This window comes from Stigmatopora nigra, chromosome 2, assembly GCF_051989575.1.
Source record: "Stigmatopora nigra isolate UIUO_SnigA chromosome 2, RoL_Snig_1.1, whole genome shotgun sequence".
NCBI classification, from domain to species: domain Eukaryota; kingdom Metazoa; phylum Chordata; class Actinopteri; order Syngnathiformes; family Syngnathidae; genus Stigmatopora; species Stigmatopora nigra.
In genome coordinates this window covers 11,715,915-11,728,109 of record NC_135509.1, presented here as the reverse complement: position 1 = coordinate 11,728,109, position 12,195 = coordinate 11,715,915, and the positions used below count along the sequence as shown (strand labels likewise).

General features: G+C 41.4%; 2 protein-coding genes across 2 annotated transcripts; both read left to right on the top strand.

Annotated features, from left to right (window-relative positions):
* Positions 1-77: 77 nt before the first annotated feature.
* zpd (zona pellucida glycoprotein d) lies at positions 78-3,496 on the top strand. The gene is made up of 10 exons (XM_077740361.1): positions 78-253; positions 377-428; positions 496-606; positions 1,357-1,565; positions 1,649-1,806; positions 2,016-2,130; positions 2,209-2,336; positions 2,409-2,592; positions 3,160-3,265; positions 3,350-3,496. The coding sequence occupies exons 1-10, from the start codon at positions 233-235 to the stop codon at positions 3,487-3,489; spliced, it is 1,224 nt and encodes a 407-aa protein (XP_077596487.1). The 5' UTR covers positions 78-232; the 3' UTR covers positions 3,490-3,496.
* A 611-nt stretch (positions 3,497-4,107) lies between these two features.
* On the top strand, positions 4,108-11,751 carry LOC144212461 (matrix metalloproteinase-16-like). Its single transcript, XM_077740346.1, has 11 exons — positions 4,108-4,451; positions 4,607-4,742; positions 5,933-6,081; positions 6,433-6,549; positions 6,618-6,931; positions 7,095-7,256; positions 7,989-8,323; positions 8,538-8,676; positions 9,133-9,283; positions 9,365-9,480; positions 9,935-11,751. The coding sequence occupies exons 2-11, from the start codon at positions 4,629-4,631 to the stop codon at positions 10,393-10,395; spliced, it is 2,058 nt and encodes a 685-aa protein (XP_077596472.1). The 5' UTR covers positions 4,108-4,451; positions 4,607-4,628; the 3' UTR covers positions 10,396-11,751.
* The last annotated feature ends 444 nt before the right edge of the window (positions 11,752-12,195 follow it).

Below are 12,195 nucleotides of genomic sequence, written 5' to 3'. Positions count from 1 at the left end.
CATGTCACAAAATAGGTTTGGTAATGATACATTTAATCATTATATTGAACAATACCAGGATATAAAAGTCAGAGTGAGTCTAATTTAGGGATGTTTACCACCATGGCAGAGCCCAGGTGTTTTTAATTGCAGGACGTCCGGTGATGAAGACGCTGACAACAGGAGGTTTGAATGCCAATACGTTTTTCAACTAAAATTTAAATTACTTTTTACCTGCACAAGAACGACAAGAATGACTTTAAACAACTGCAAGGTGAGTGCGACTTGATTTTTTTTGTGTCACCTTGTTTTGTGGCTATTCACCACAGTGATAAAAATGATAATGAACAATATGCAAATTAGTTTTCGGTGTTTCGATATTTCATCTTCACTACAGCTGACTCTTCTCCTATTGCTGGTTGTTGGCTTTGCACTACGCCGAGTTAAAGGTAATTCCGAACTATTGTGATAGCGTCGTGCAAAATACGTTTGTGTCACTGTGAATTATGTGATCAGGAATCTGCGACGTGGAGGTTTGTGCCACCAAGCCAGAAAGATGCGCACTGTCCAGAGACAAGAGCACTTGCAAGTGCCTGGAAGGGTTTTATGATGACCACTGTGACAAAGGTAGTTTTTGTTTTAAGCACTCTATTATTTGGGTTGGGCAATATTATAGTTATAATTATCCAAAATAAAGACAAGTAATTGGGCGTTTTTCGAGAGGCTTGACCCGTCGTTTTGACGCGTCGTTCCGTCTGTCATATTGCTTGTGGCACCTATAAGTAGGTGCAAAACCTGCCCTGATTTCGTGTTGGCCTCATTCGATAAATGGCATTTGTATTTGTTAATACTTTTTTTGTGATTGACTAAATTGTTTAAAAATGTACTCACACTGAAGTATAGATCATAAATATTGACATTTTATTTTTTAAATAGTTATCAGTGTTTAGTGAGCAGATCCAAAAGAATGTGAATGTTTTAAGGGATTTTTGAGGTTTTTTAACCATGGGGTTCAAATTTTCTCAAAATTGTTATTTGGTGATTCATAGAATTTTTAAATAGTAAAAATGGCAAACCCTTCCAGCCATTTTAAAAAACATTTCTCTTTTGGGAAAAAATGCATAGGCTTTTATGAAATGCAATTTCATACTTTTGCATGTTGTTTGTAGTGATTATTTAGATAACTTATTGCTACGCAATGCAAAAAGTATTGGACATCACTGCAACCCTCAAATGTAGTAAATTCAAGTTAATGATCTGACATTAAGTCAAAGCCATTATAGTATTGCTAAAAAAATAATGATTCAAGTGTTTTGATTGAATGATTGAACTGACTGTTACATATTCTAGTTGTACAAACCCCTTTTATTTCTACAGATGCACACATCAAAGTATTTTGCACCAAAAAGTACATGGGAGTCCGAGCACGAGAGGAGTTCTTCCTATACTACAACACGCCGGTGACGTCTTTGCACCTGCCCAATAAATCGTGCAAGGCGTATAGGGAAGTTATCAACAAATTTCCCTACTACATGGTCAAGCTTAGCAAAAATGAATACATCAGCTGCGGAGGCAAGTCACTTGAGGTGTGTCAGCGTTGCAAAGTCCAACAGTGATTTGCCCAATTCATTTATAGCTCATTTCATAATTTATGCATGTTTCTCTTTAGAAAAACTTCACCCATGTCACATACACATTGAGTCTTCAATCTGAACCTCGTGCTATAGGAAATATCATCAGAGATCCAGTCATCAAGCTGGATTTCACATGCATCTTTCCATTCATCAGAACGGTCACCTTACCTTTTCCCATTGAGCCTGTTTCCAGGTAAAGTCCCAATTTATTTCCCCATTCTTGTTCTCAGCGCTCTATGTAGTATTGTGAAAACAAATATCTGACCCTAACACATTTCTGTTGATGCCATTTCATCAGAGAGCCTTAAGATGAGCCATTTATTGTCAGTCAGAGCTCAGTCTGCAGTTTTCAATTTTTGGGTGAGCGGTCATCTGAGAGTTCTGCTTTGTGCACATAAACAGTGAAGCGATGGTGCGTGTCGATGAGTTGGAAGCGACCATACAGATTATGCTATACACGGATCACAGCTACACAACCGCCTTCAGCAGCGCCCCCACTATCGAGCTGGGAGACCAGGTCATTGGTTTGGCTTCACGCTTAATTCTGCTTGGTCTATCCGTTGTTTTATTTCGATAACTTTTGTCTCGCCTTCAGGTGTATGTTGAGGTGGCCGTGACCGAGCCAGCAGACTTTTTTCTCCTTCGCATAAACGACTGCTGGGCCACGCAGAGTCAGAATGCCAATCAATCGGAGGGATTGGTTCACAGCCTGATTACAAACGGGTGAAAGACTGCTCCACGTTGACATTGACTCGTATCGTATTTATTAATTGCCCTTCCTTCTTTTGAGTCCAGGTGCGTGAACGATGACACTGTTGTTTTCCACGGCTTGACCGAGGAAGAGTCTGGCCTCAACGGGCAGAGTTCCATCATTCACTACAGCTTCGCCATGTTCCGCTTCACGGTGGAGCCGCATTTGTTCTATCTGCACTGCACAGTGCAGCTCTGTGACCCGGATGACAGTATATCCTGCACCCCTGTGAGCTCTTTACTGTTATCTACGCCGTTCATACGGTAAATCGCATTGACATCGGTGTTGACAAACAAGAAATTTGATCGAATTTTTCAAATTCATACACTGTAGAACTTTGCTCCGTTTTGTGACCACAATCATTTGCCCCATCAAAGTTAGCAGGGGAGTGACCTAGAAATTTCCCAAAATCAAGAGATAGTGACACAAAATCAACAGGACCTGATCAATAAACAGGAAGCAGCCTGGAAATGCCCATCAATTGGAAATGATGCAAAATTTAATGGAAGTGGCCTGCGAGCACCCCCAACTTACAAGAAAATTACACACAATTAGAGGACTAGCTCATCTTTTTGTCCCATTGAAGGCAGCAATGGCAGTCATGGAGTTAACTTATTTGGCTAAAAATAAACCGTCCCAGCCCTCGTGATCTAATTTCCATGAATACGGTCTGCCAACCAAATTGAGCCTGACACCTGATCTAAGCGACTTTCCAATGTCCACATAATTTGTCAGGGTGTTCAAGTTGGAAAGATTTTTCACAGTTTTAAATGTTCTTTTTTTCTGTTTAAACAGAACTGCAAGTCCATCACCAAACGAGAAGCATTGCCGGTAGACCCCGCCCGAGGGCTGTTGTCATACGGCCCTATCAGAATTGAAACACCAGATAAACCTAGCTCGAGTATGCCACAGTCATATTGTATATCTCATTTGCTTTTTGATGGAAATTTGGAAATAACCCAAGTGGCATCTGTTTTGGTTGCAGACATAATGATGACGCTGGTTCTTCCAGTGGCTGGCATCTGGACCGTTGGCTTCATCTTCATCCTCCTTATCGCGATGGCAAGAGCTGGCCGTAAGATCGCGAAGATTGACCAGTCTCCAGGGTTTTCAATAAAATATTGAAACCTTATCTTTTTTCACCATACTTTTATTCCAAGGTCTTTTTCATAAAAACCCAGAGGATGTAAAGGCCACTTGTACATTTTTACACTACAGAAACAAACTTGGGAGTACAAAGAGAATAAATATTCAGCAATAGCCCCAATTTTTTTCAATTACTCAATTTATCAGAGTTGATTCATTTTATGTACATATTTGCAATAGAAAATCCTAAAATTCTACATCCTTTTGAGTTCAAAATGTCAGGGTTTCCAACCTTGATTTAATGTAGTGGCAACTTTTAAGGGACTAGCTTCATCTAGTGTAAAATCTTAAAAGTGCGACAAAACGAGCTGTGAATTAAAGCTGAATTTTGTCTATGGCCATTTGTTGAGGGCAAATAAAAAATGGGACGCGGGCTGCAGTTTGGAGCCCCTTGTGTTATTGCAAATGGAATGGACTGATTTATCAAGTAATGATCGGCTGTCATTTATGGCGACAGATGTTCAATTCATTTTGGGCTGGCAGTGAATGATCACTAGAGCACATCACATGGCACATCTGGTCTACAATAGTATCTGCGATATTCGAGGAATTATAAATTCCTTCATCAAAATGTAATTTCCTTGTCAGCCAGCAGAGGGCAAGGTGGGCTTCGTGTCCATTTTTCCCCCTGTTGACTCGACGTGCCTTGTTTATGTGCGGGTGGGCTCTCAACCTCGGAAATGTTTGACCGCACATTCATCTGTCTTGCAGCATTTTCCCAACTCTTTTACTAAATCCATCTGCACCTTAAAGACGTCGACGACGGAACTTGATCCTATTTCAATCTTGTCCATATTTTAACGGCTGCTGTTCGTCGCAATGAAAGTCCCAGTTCAAGTTGACCTCCGATTTTTGCTTGGAAGCAGAGAAGCTAAATTGAATCGGAACACGTACATTATGGAGTTCCACCAGTTGACTGCAGATTCTTTGTAAACGTCAAGGTTTTTTCCTCCTTTATTCAATCTTTAAGTTTTTCTAGTTGACGACCCACTTGTTGATTGCCTCGTGTTGAGTGAGAGGACGCAAAAACCCACGGCACTTTGGTCATCAAGCATTCTTTTGTTTTTTGCTGAGGATTTTTTTTCTTTGTTTCGAGGGTTACTGCATTAGACGCGGAGATGTCAGCACAAGAATCTCGATCTCAAGTAGTGATCACTTCTGGTTGTTTACTTTTTCTGTTCCTTGGCTGCACAGCTGCTGATGTACCGGAGCAGCAGAGCTTCAATGCAGAGGTAAATCACATGGAGACTTTGACCTAAAATGCTTGTATTATACTGATGACATATTAGACATCAATATATTTTTATAATTTGAAGGGAGAACGCAATGCATTATTACCTTTTTATAGGCATGTGTATTAATGACAACAAAGGTAAACAATCTGTCATATAGTTGCATTTTGCTGGTTAAAATAGAAGCAGCATTGATAAAATGTCTCACTCCTTGTCTGATGTCCACTTCCTGTAAATACTATTTTTTATTCATATTTTACTTCAATATTACAGACACAAAATATTCTGTGCTCCCCTATTTATTAGACACAATTCTCTCTGGAATGTATTGATTAAAAGGTGCTGTCTGCCCCTTTAGCCCATTGGCTTGAAACAAAAGTGATTGACTTTAAAACTTTTGCTTCACTGCCACCCTGCATCAGTTCAAATGGATTAGACATCTATTGCCTCCAATGCCAGGGTGTGTTAACATTTAGTTAAATATGATCCAGTAATTTTTGACAATTTGCATGCCATCTATGAATTTGTGGTTGTATTCATTACAAAAAATTATGTAGGACTTGCATAACTATGCTATATACTTTACACAAAACTAATCATACAACCAAGCTCCTAAACTTTAACAAGCTGTTCATACAGAAATAGGTATGCACATCTCTGGGTGAGTTACGTGTCTTCATGGGTTGCACACATGGAAGTTCTGGGACTCTGATGTTTAGATAAAATGCCGGCCGGCTGTGTTGCTTTTGAATCTGCTGAAGAATTCTTTTAAGGCACGACTCTGAAAGTTAGGGGAGTCAGTCGTACTGCTTTCCTATCAACGTGGCGCCGCTTGCTCCAGCTGACTGTCAGTGACACCCTGGTCTTCGGTCACGGGTCGTCATGATGCTCAGGTTCACAAATGGGTCGAGGCACAACTGAAAAATATTTTCATGTGTTTCCTCAACATCTGTTTACATCCTTTATTTTGGCTGTCAGTGTAGAAAAGGCAAAGGAATGTGGTAATATTATTAGGGCACATCTGGTTTCTATCTGCTTTTCCTTTTTCTTACTTGGATCGCTCTCTAGTTATTAAGTAATGGCAGCCTTCCCAGATTAACATTGTTCCTGATGCTTGTTTTTCTTGCATCGCAGAAGATAACAATACCATAATATTTCTCGATCAAAGCTGACTTCTCTCCCTTTCGCAGACGTGGCTTCGTCAGTTCGGCTACCTGTCTCAAGCCAGCAGACAGATGTCCACTATGCAGTCGGCTCAGATCCTGACCCAAGCCATCAGTGACATGCAACGTTTCTACGGCTTAGAGGTTACCGGAAAGGCAGATGCCACCACTATTGAGTAAGATCTGTATTTTTCGCCTTGTCCACCAAAAGCAATTTTGTCTTGAAACAGAACTTATGTCGCCAACGGTCAAAGTCCCCATAACTCTATGTAACGTAAAAATTAGCATAGTAATGTAATGTATCAGGTTGCATGTATGTTTTAGGTTGCAATGTTGATATGTTGAGTTTTGTGTTTTCTGGCCTGTCTCTAAAGGGTTAGGGGTTAGGGTTATTTTTTGGACTAAATGTTTACGACTTAAAATCTGTGTAGGAACGGATCTGTTTCAAAATTCGAGGATTCCCTTATATGATCATGTGTATTGCCATCTGCCAGAAATCTCACATCGCTTTTTTGTGTTTTGCGTAGGGCCATGCGTAAACCTCGTTGTGGCGTTCCCGACAAAATAGACAGAGGTGATGCTGCGAGGAGGCGACGCTATGCACTCACAGCACAACGGTGGGACAAAGACCACATCACCTACAGGTACACACTAACATTCTTACCTTTTTAAGTAGAATGTATATTTGATTAAATACTCTTCTACGGCTCAGTATACTAGACCAGCACATCCCATCTTCCTTGGGAGCGGAGAGGACACGCGACGCCATCCGCAGAGCCTTTGACGTGTGGCAAAAGGTCACGGCGCTCACCTTCAGCGAGCTGCCGGCCAAACAGAGCAATGACAGCCAGGCCGAGCTCGCCGAAATTCTATTGTTGTTCGCCTCTGGTTTTCACGGCGACATGTCCTTGTTTGACGGCGAGGGCGGTTCACTGGCACACGCTTACTACCCCGGGCCCGCAATGGGTGGGGATACACACTTTGATGCTGATGAGCCTTGGACTTTGGACAATCCTAACCATGAAGGTTAGTGGGTTCCAGATGAAAATAATTGCTTCACTTCCACCCTCAGTTTTGTGTCACATTTGACCAACAGCCCCTCTCGTAAAAGATTTTTTTTTCCATTTGGTGAAGTCATTATATTTGAATGTATTCACCCAACATTGTGATCTTACTGTCTATGCTGCAGGTATTGACCTCTTCCTAGTTGCGGTGCACGAGCTCGGTCATGCTTTAGGTCTGGAACACTCTGAAAATCCCAATGCCATTATGGCTCCTTTCTACCAGTGGATTAATACGCACAACTTCACACTACATGAGGATGACATCCAGGGAATACAGCACATTTACGGTGAGAGACTCTTAAGTGACATTCTTTTTGTCTCTGAGGACAAATTACAACATTGTGTTTTGGAAGTTTCCCCTCGCCCCTTTTTCTGTCCTGCAAATGCATTTGTTTACTTCATCATGTGCATGACTGGTGATTGAAGTTCTAGGTATGGTTTTCATTTCACTCATTGGGTGATATTGACAGAGATAGAAGTCCAATTTAGTTTGATGTCTGAGAGCCTAGCGACGAACAAATGTTTATTCACTGCCAAACTCTCCTAGTTCATATGGATTGGACGTCTTCCAGTCACCAACTCATTTAAATTCATGGCAGAAGGATGAAAAGAGCCACGTGATTGGCACATGTTGTGGGTGACGTTTAGACAATGTGTGAAATTTTTAATGTCATGTGAGGTTTCAAATATATAAAGAGTCCAATTTTTTTAAAAGAAAAATAGAATAGGAATTGTTGGTGAGTCTAACAAGTAGAGAGTAGACCCATTCTAGACGATTTTTACATACTAATGAGCAAAGTATTGAAAACCAGCAGTTGTTTTGACTCCTTATGCAACAATGTTTTCATCTCTTAGCAACCAGTGCGACATTTTTATCCACAAAGTACTCAATTAAGTGAGAACCAAGGCACTTAGTGGAAAGTGACTATGGGTAATGGCAAGGGCGTTACGTGAAAAAAATATATTATGTTTTAAAAGCGGCAAGTTGACTTTTCTTTGTCATTTTATTACTCTTCCAGGACCCCCTCACATTACTGAGGCTCCCAAACATACCTTGCCGACCTCCCCTCCTCCTCCTGAAGTGAAACCTACCCTTCCCTCTGTTGAATCCAAGCCCAAGACCCCAAGTGCTAGTCCGAGCTGGCCCGGTCCTACCACCGGCCCAACCACTCGGCCCGCTATTCCCACCACCACCCATCCAGATCCTGAAGTCACTCCACCTGTTAGAAAGGATGTACCCCTTCCTCCATCCACTCGCCGGCCCCCCAAAGAACCAGATAACGATGCCCCTGATATCTGTGATGGCGACTTTGATACTGTGACACTACTCAGGGGGGAGATGTTTGTGTTTAAGGTGAGATTTGAAACATTAACAAAATATGCCTAATGACGTGCTCACACCACCAAAGTCCATACTTTGCATAATTTTTCGTTTGATGCGGTTCCTAATTATGCCTGAGAATGTTCAATCAATTAAACAGAAAGAAAGATTAGTTTCATTTAATCCACAAAATACTAAAGAAATACACAAGAATGTCCAGTGAATGTCTGTTTGATCATGTTCGCAGGATCGCTGGTTCTGGCGAGTGAGAAGGAACAGAGTGCTGGATAACTACCCCATGCCGATATCTGTTTTTTGGGTTGGTCTTCCGAACAACATTGATGCAGCCTATGAGCGTCATGATGGCAAATTTGTCTTTTTTAAAGGTACCTGTTAAGCAGTATAACTTTCTCTATTAACTAAGCAGATACTTAACACATATACCAATCTTCTAGCCTGACTTTTAACGCAACACTATTTTGTCATCCACAAACAATGCCAGCGCCCAAAAATAGATCCTTTGGGGCTATGACGGCATCGCCAATAGTACAAAAGTATCTGTTGTGTTGCAAATTTAGTACATGTCATAAATGACATCAGCACAACTTGGCAGCTGATCCTGGCGCTGTCTAAGATGGAACAGATTGCATAAGTCCTCTCCTTATTGCTTCAAATTTGCTGCATTCATTTTTACTCTCAGGCAGGGTGGAAGTATGTACATCTAATCAAGATTATTGGCCAAGTTTGTGGTATAGTTTAGCACTAAATTATAGTATTAATTGCCAATTTTTGATCATGAAAGTTGCTTAACAAAATTAAATGTTATCAATTTTTCCCTGCAGATGATAAATACTGGGTTTTTAGAGAAGCGGATCTATTGCCAGGATACCCGCAGCTCATTCGGGAATACGGTCAAGGTGTTCCCCCTCACGGCATCGACACAGCAGTCTGGTGGGAGCCCAATGGATTCACCTACTTTTTCTCTGATGACCGGTATATTCACTCTTTTGTGCATACAATTTAGTTTTTAAATTTTTTTTTATCAATATTAATCTGCATATTGTTTTACTGTAGATACTGGAGATTCAATGAAGACACCCGTAAAGCAGACAGAGACTTCCCAAAACCAATCAGCAGATGGGGAAATATCCCCCACTCACCCAAGGGAGCCTTCCTCAGTGATGATGGCGGTAATTGAGGATTTATATTGAATTACTGAGGTGTCTTTCAATGAGTAACAGCATCTTTAATCAAAGACAACCTCAGCAAAATCCAATAAGAGTTACTGTCCAAGAGTCAAAAGCCAGGTGAAATTTCACAGTGTATAATGTCAACGTAAAATGGTTAGGCGTGGGCAAGTTGAGCAAAGTGAGAGTGAGAGAGTGGAGGAAGGAGCTCTCTGGTTTGAGCATCTGCCAGCACTTCCCTTTGGAAATTAGATTTGTGGCAAAGTTGCTTCTAATGCACCCAACGGATCTGATGTATTTGAGTGGCTAAGAGAACATTTATGCCAACACATTCATCTGTGCTGCTTATATAACTCTTTTCTAATAACGCAACCAGGCGTAAATAAGCACGACAAGGCCTATATGCGATACGGTTGGAATTTTTTTCTGAACACACCATGTTTTGTCTCTTACGCAGCGTATACCTATTTCTACAAAGGCGCCAATTACTGGCGCTTTAACAACCACAAGACCGAAGCGGACAAAGGCTACCCACGTTCCATCCTCAAGGATTTCATGGGCTGCGTGGGCATCCCGGAGCCTCGGCCAGACCCGAACGTTGATCTCGTACCTGGAGCCAAACCCACTGAACCTTCAGAAAGAGGTAAGGATGAGCGCGAAGAAGCCAAGGACACGGACGAAGACACAGCAAGCGAAAAAGACAACGAAGGCACTCAGGAAGACGACAATGAAGTCAACGTGGTGGTGACCGTGGCAGACGATGGGTCCAAAGTCATGACCCTGATCATGGTGGTGATCCCTCTGGTACTCATCCTGTGTATCCTGGTCCTCGTCTACGGTATCCTTAGAACTCTCCAGAACAAAGAGACCCCCAGGGCCCTGGTACATTGCAAGCGCTCTCTGCAGGACTGGGTGTGACACGCACAGAAAAACAGAGAAAACTTGCAGTTTCTTTTTCCTGCAATACTTGGTGGGAAGATTGTTTTATGGTGGCTATTTAGCCCCGCATAATAATCAGCAACCTGTGAAGTGGTTACTATAGTAGTGCCTGTGGAGTTTGTTCACTATTTACATCCTTTCCCTTGTGCCTTTGTGCTGTTCATTTCATCACTTTGTCCCAACTGCCGAAGACTGTGAAAGGCACAGGGCACAATAGGAATGTGTTTTAATTTTTGTTTTGATTTGTAGCTATACTGTACGTAGCAGAGGGTTAGTGAGTCAGTAGCCGTCACGCAATTTAGACGCTCAATTTCTTAACTCACTAGTTGTTTAACTGCTTTGTTGCAGATGTTTTTCTGCACCCGCTCCCAGGGGTCGTCCTCCGAGCAGCGCAGGAATGTGAGGCAACACATGCCCAAACATCACATGATCGCAAATGCCCCCGATGACACGCACAGAGACCACTTCCCTAAACACAGGCACATAAACCCCTGCAATTTCCCCCCTCCCTCTCCTCCCACTAAGATGACTTATGCTGGCTCCACCACTAAATGTACAATGCCAGCAGAGTCGTGTTGCTGTACGCCATGGCCAGTGCCAAGCCAGTGAAGAGATTCACTTTGTGGTTTTTAACTTTTCTGTAACTTCAAAGGAAATCTGTTTCTTATAGTTAAATGACGCGTGGATGACGACTGAGGAACAGGCGGGAATCTGATTTCCATCGGTCCCATATGCTGCCGATTTAGTCGTGAAGAAGGGTGAGAGAAATGTAAAAGAAGAACGTCAAACTGTTGAAAAGAAAATGAAAGATTGAGATGAGGGATTGCCAGATATTTTTTTCCTTGAAAAAAGGAACAAGGGAAGAATGGAAAGAAAAAAATAGGAGGAGCAGCGCTGGCGTTGTGCCTCTTGACCTACATGATTCAAATCCCACTCCTCTTTTTTCACTTGGTTGCTATGAGAAGGAGATGACTTCCTCTCTCACCTCCTCCCTTCCTCTACGGTCCACTTTTTTTCATATGTTCCGTTCTTCACACAATATTTCTTGAACATCTGCATTCTTCAGCAGTTGTGAACCTGAATCATTTTACAAGATGGATATCCATTTTGCACATTTTGATCTCGCTTTTTTCTATGTGAAAAAGACAAAAAAAATCACACATTCCAGTCATCTGCATTTTCTTTTTGTAGATTCTTCTCCGAAGATTCAATTTTGTTTGTTGTTATGTTCACTTGCACAGTCGTACTTATATATAACAAAAAGTTCATGCATGCAGAGCATGTTGTGTATGAGGGTGATGAAACGGTCAATAAAATTCGCTGGTAAAACCTAAACAGCACTATCAGTGTTTTTCCGGGACACATGTGCTTGTTATTAACTGGTCTTTCCAAGGCTTATTTAGAATGTAGGATAGTTTTCCACAACAAGAGGGAGCCCTTTCTCAAAAAAGGCTGAAAAAATATCTCCTAAAGTTTATTGCAGGGGTCGGGAAGCTTTTTGTCAAAGAGAGCCATAAACAATTCATATTTTCAAACATTATTCCTTGAGAGCCATACTCAGAGTATCAATGACAGAATCCATTCAGAAAAGTCAAATGAAGAAAAAAAATATGATTTAAAAAGCCATATACACCCATCAAAAGAGCCACATATGGCTCCCGAGCCATAGGTTCCCTACCCTTGGTTTATAGTCTTTTAAACCTTAGAATTTTTTTCTATTACTTAGAGTTTTTTAAAAAATGTACGTTTTAACAAATTAAATAGATCTTAGTTAATGAC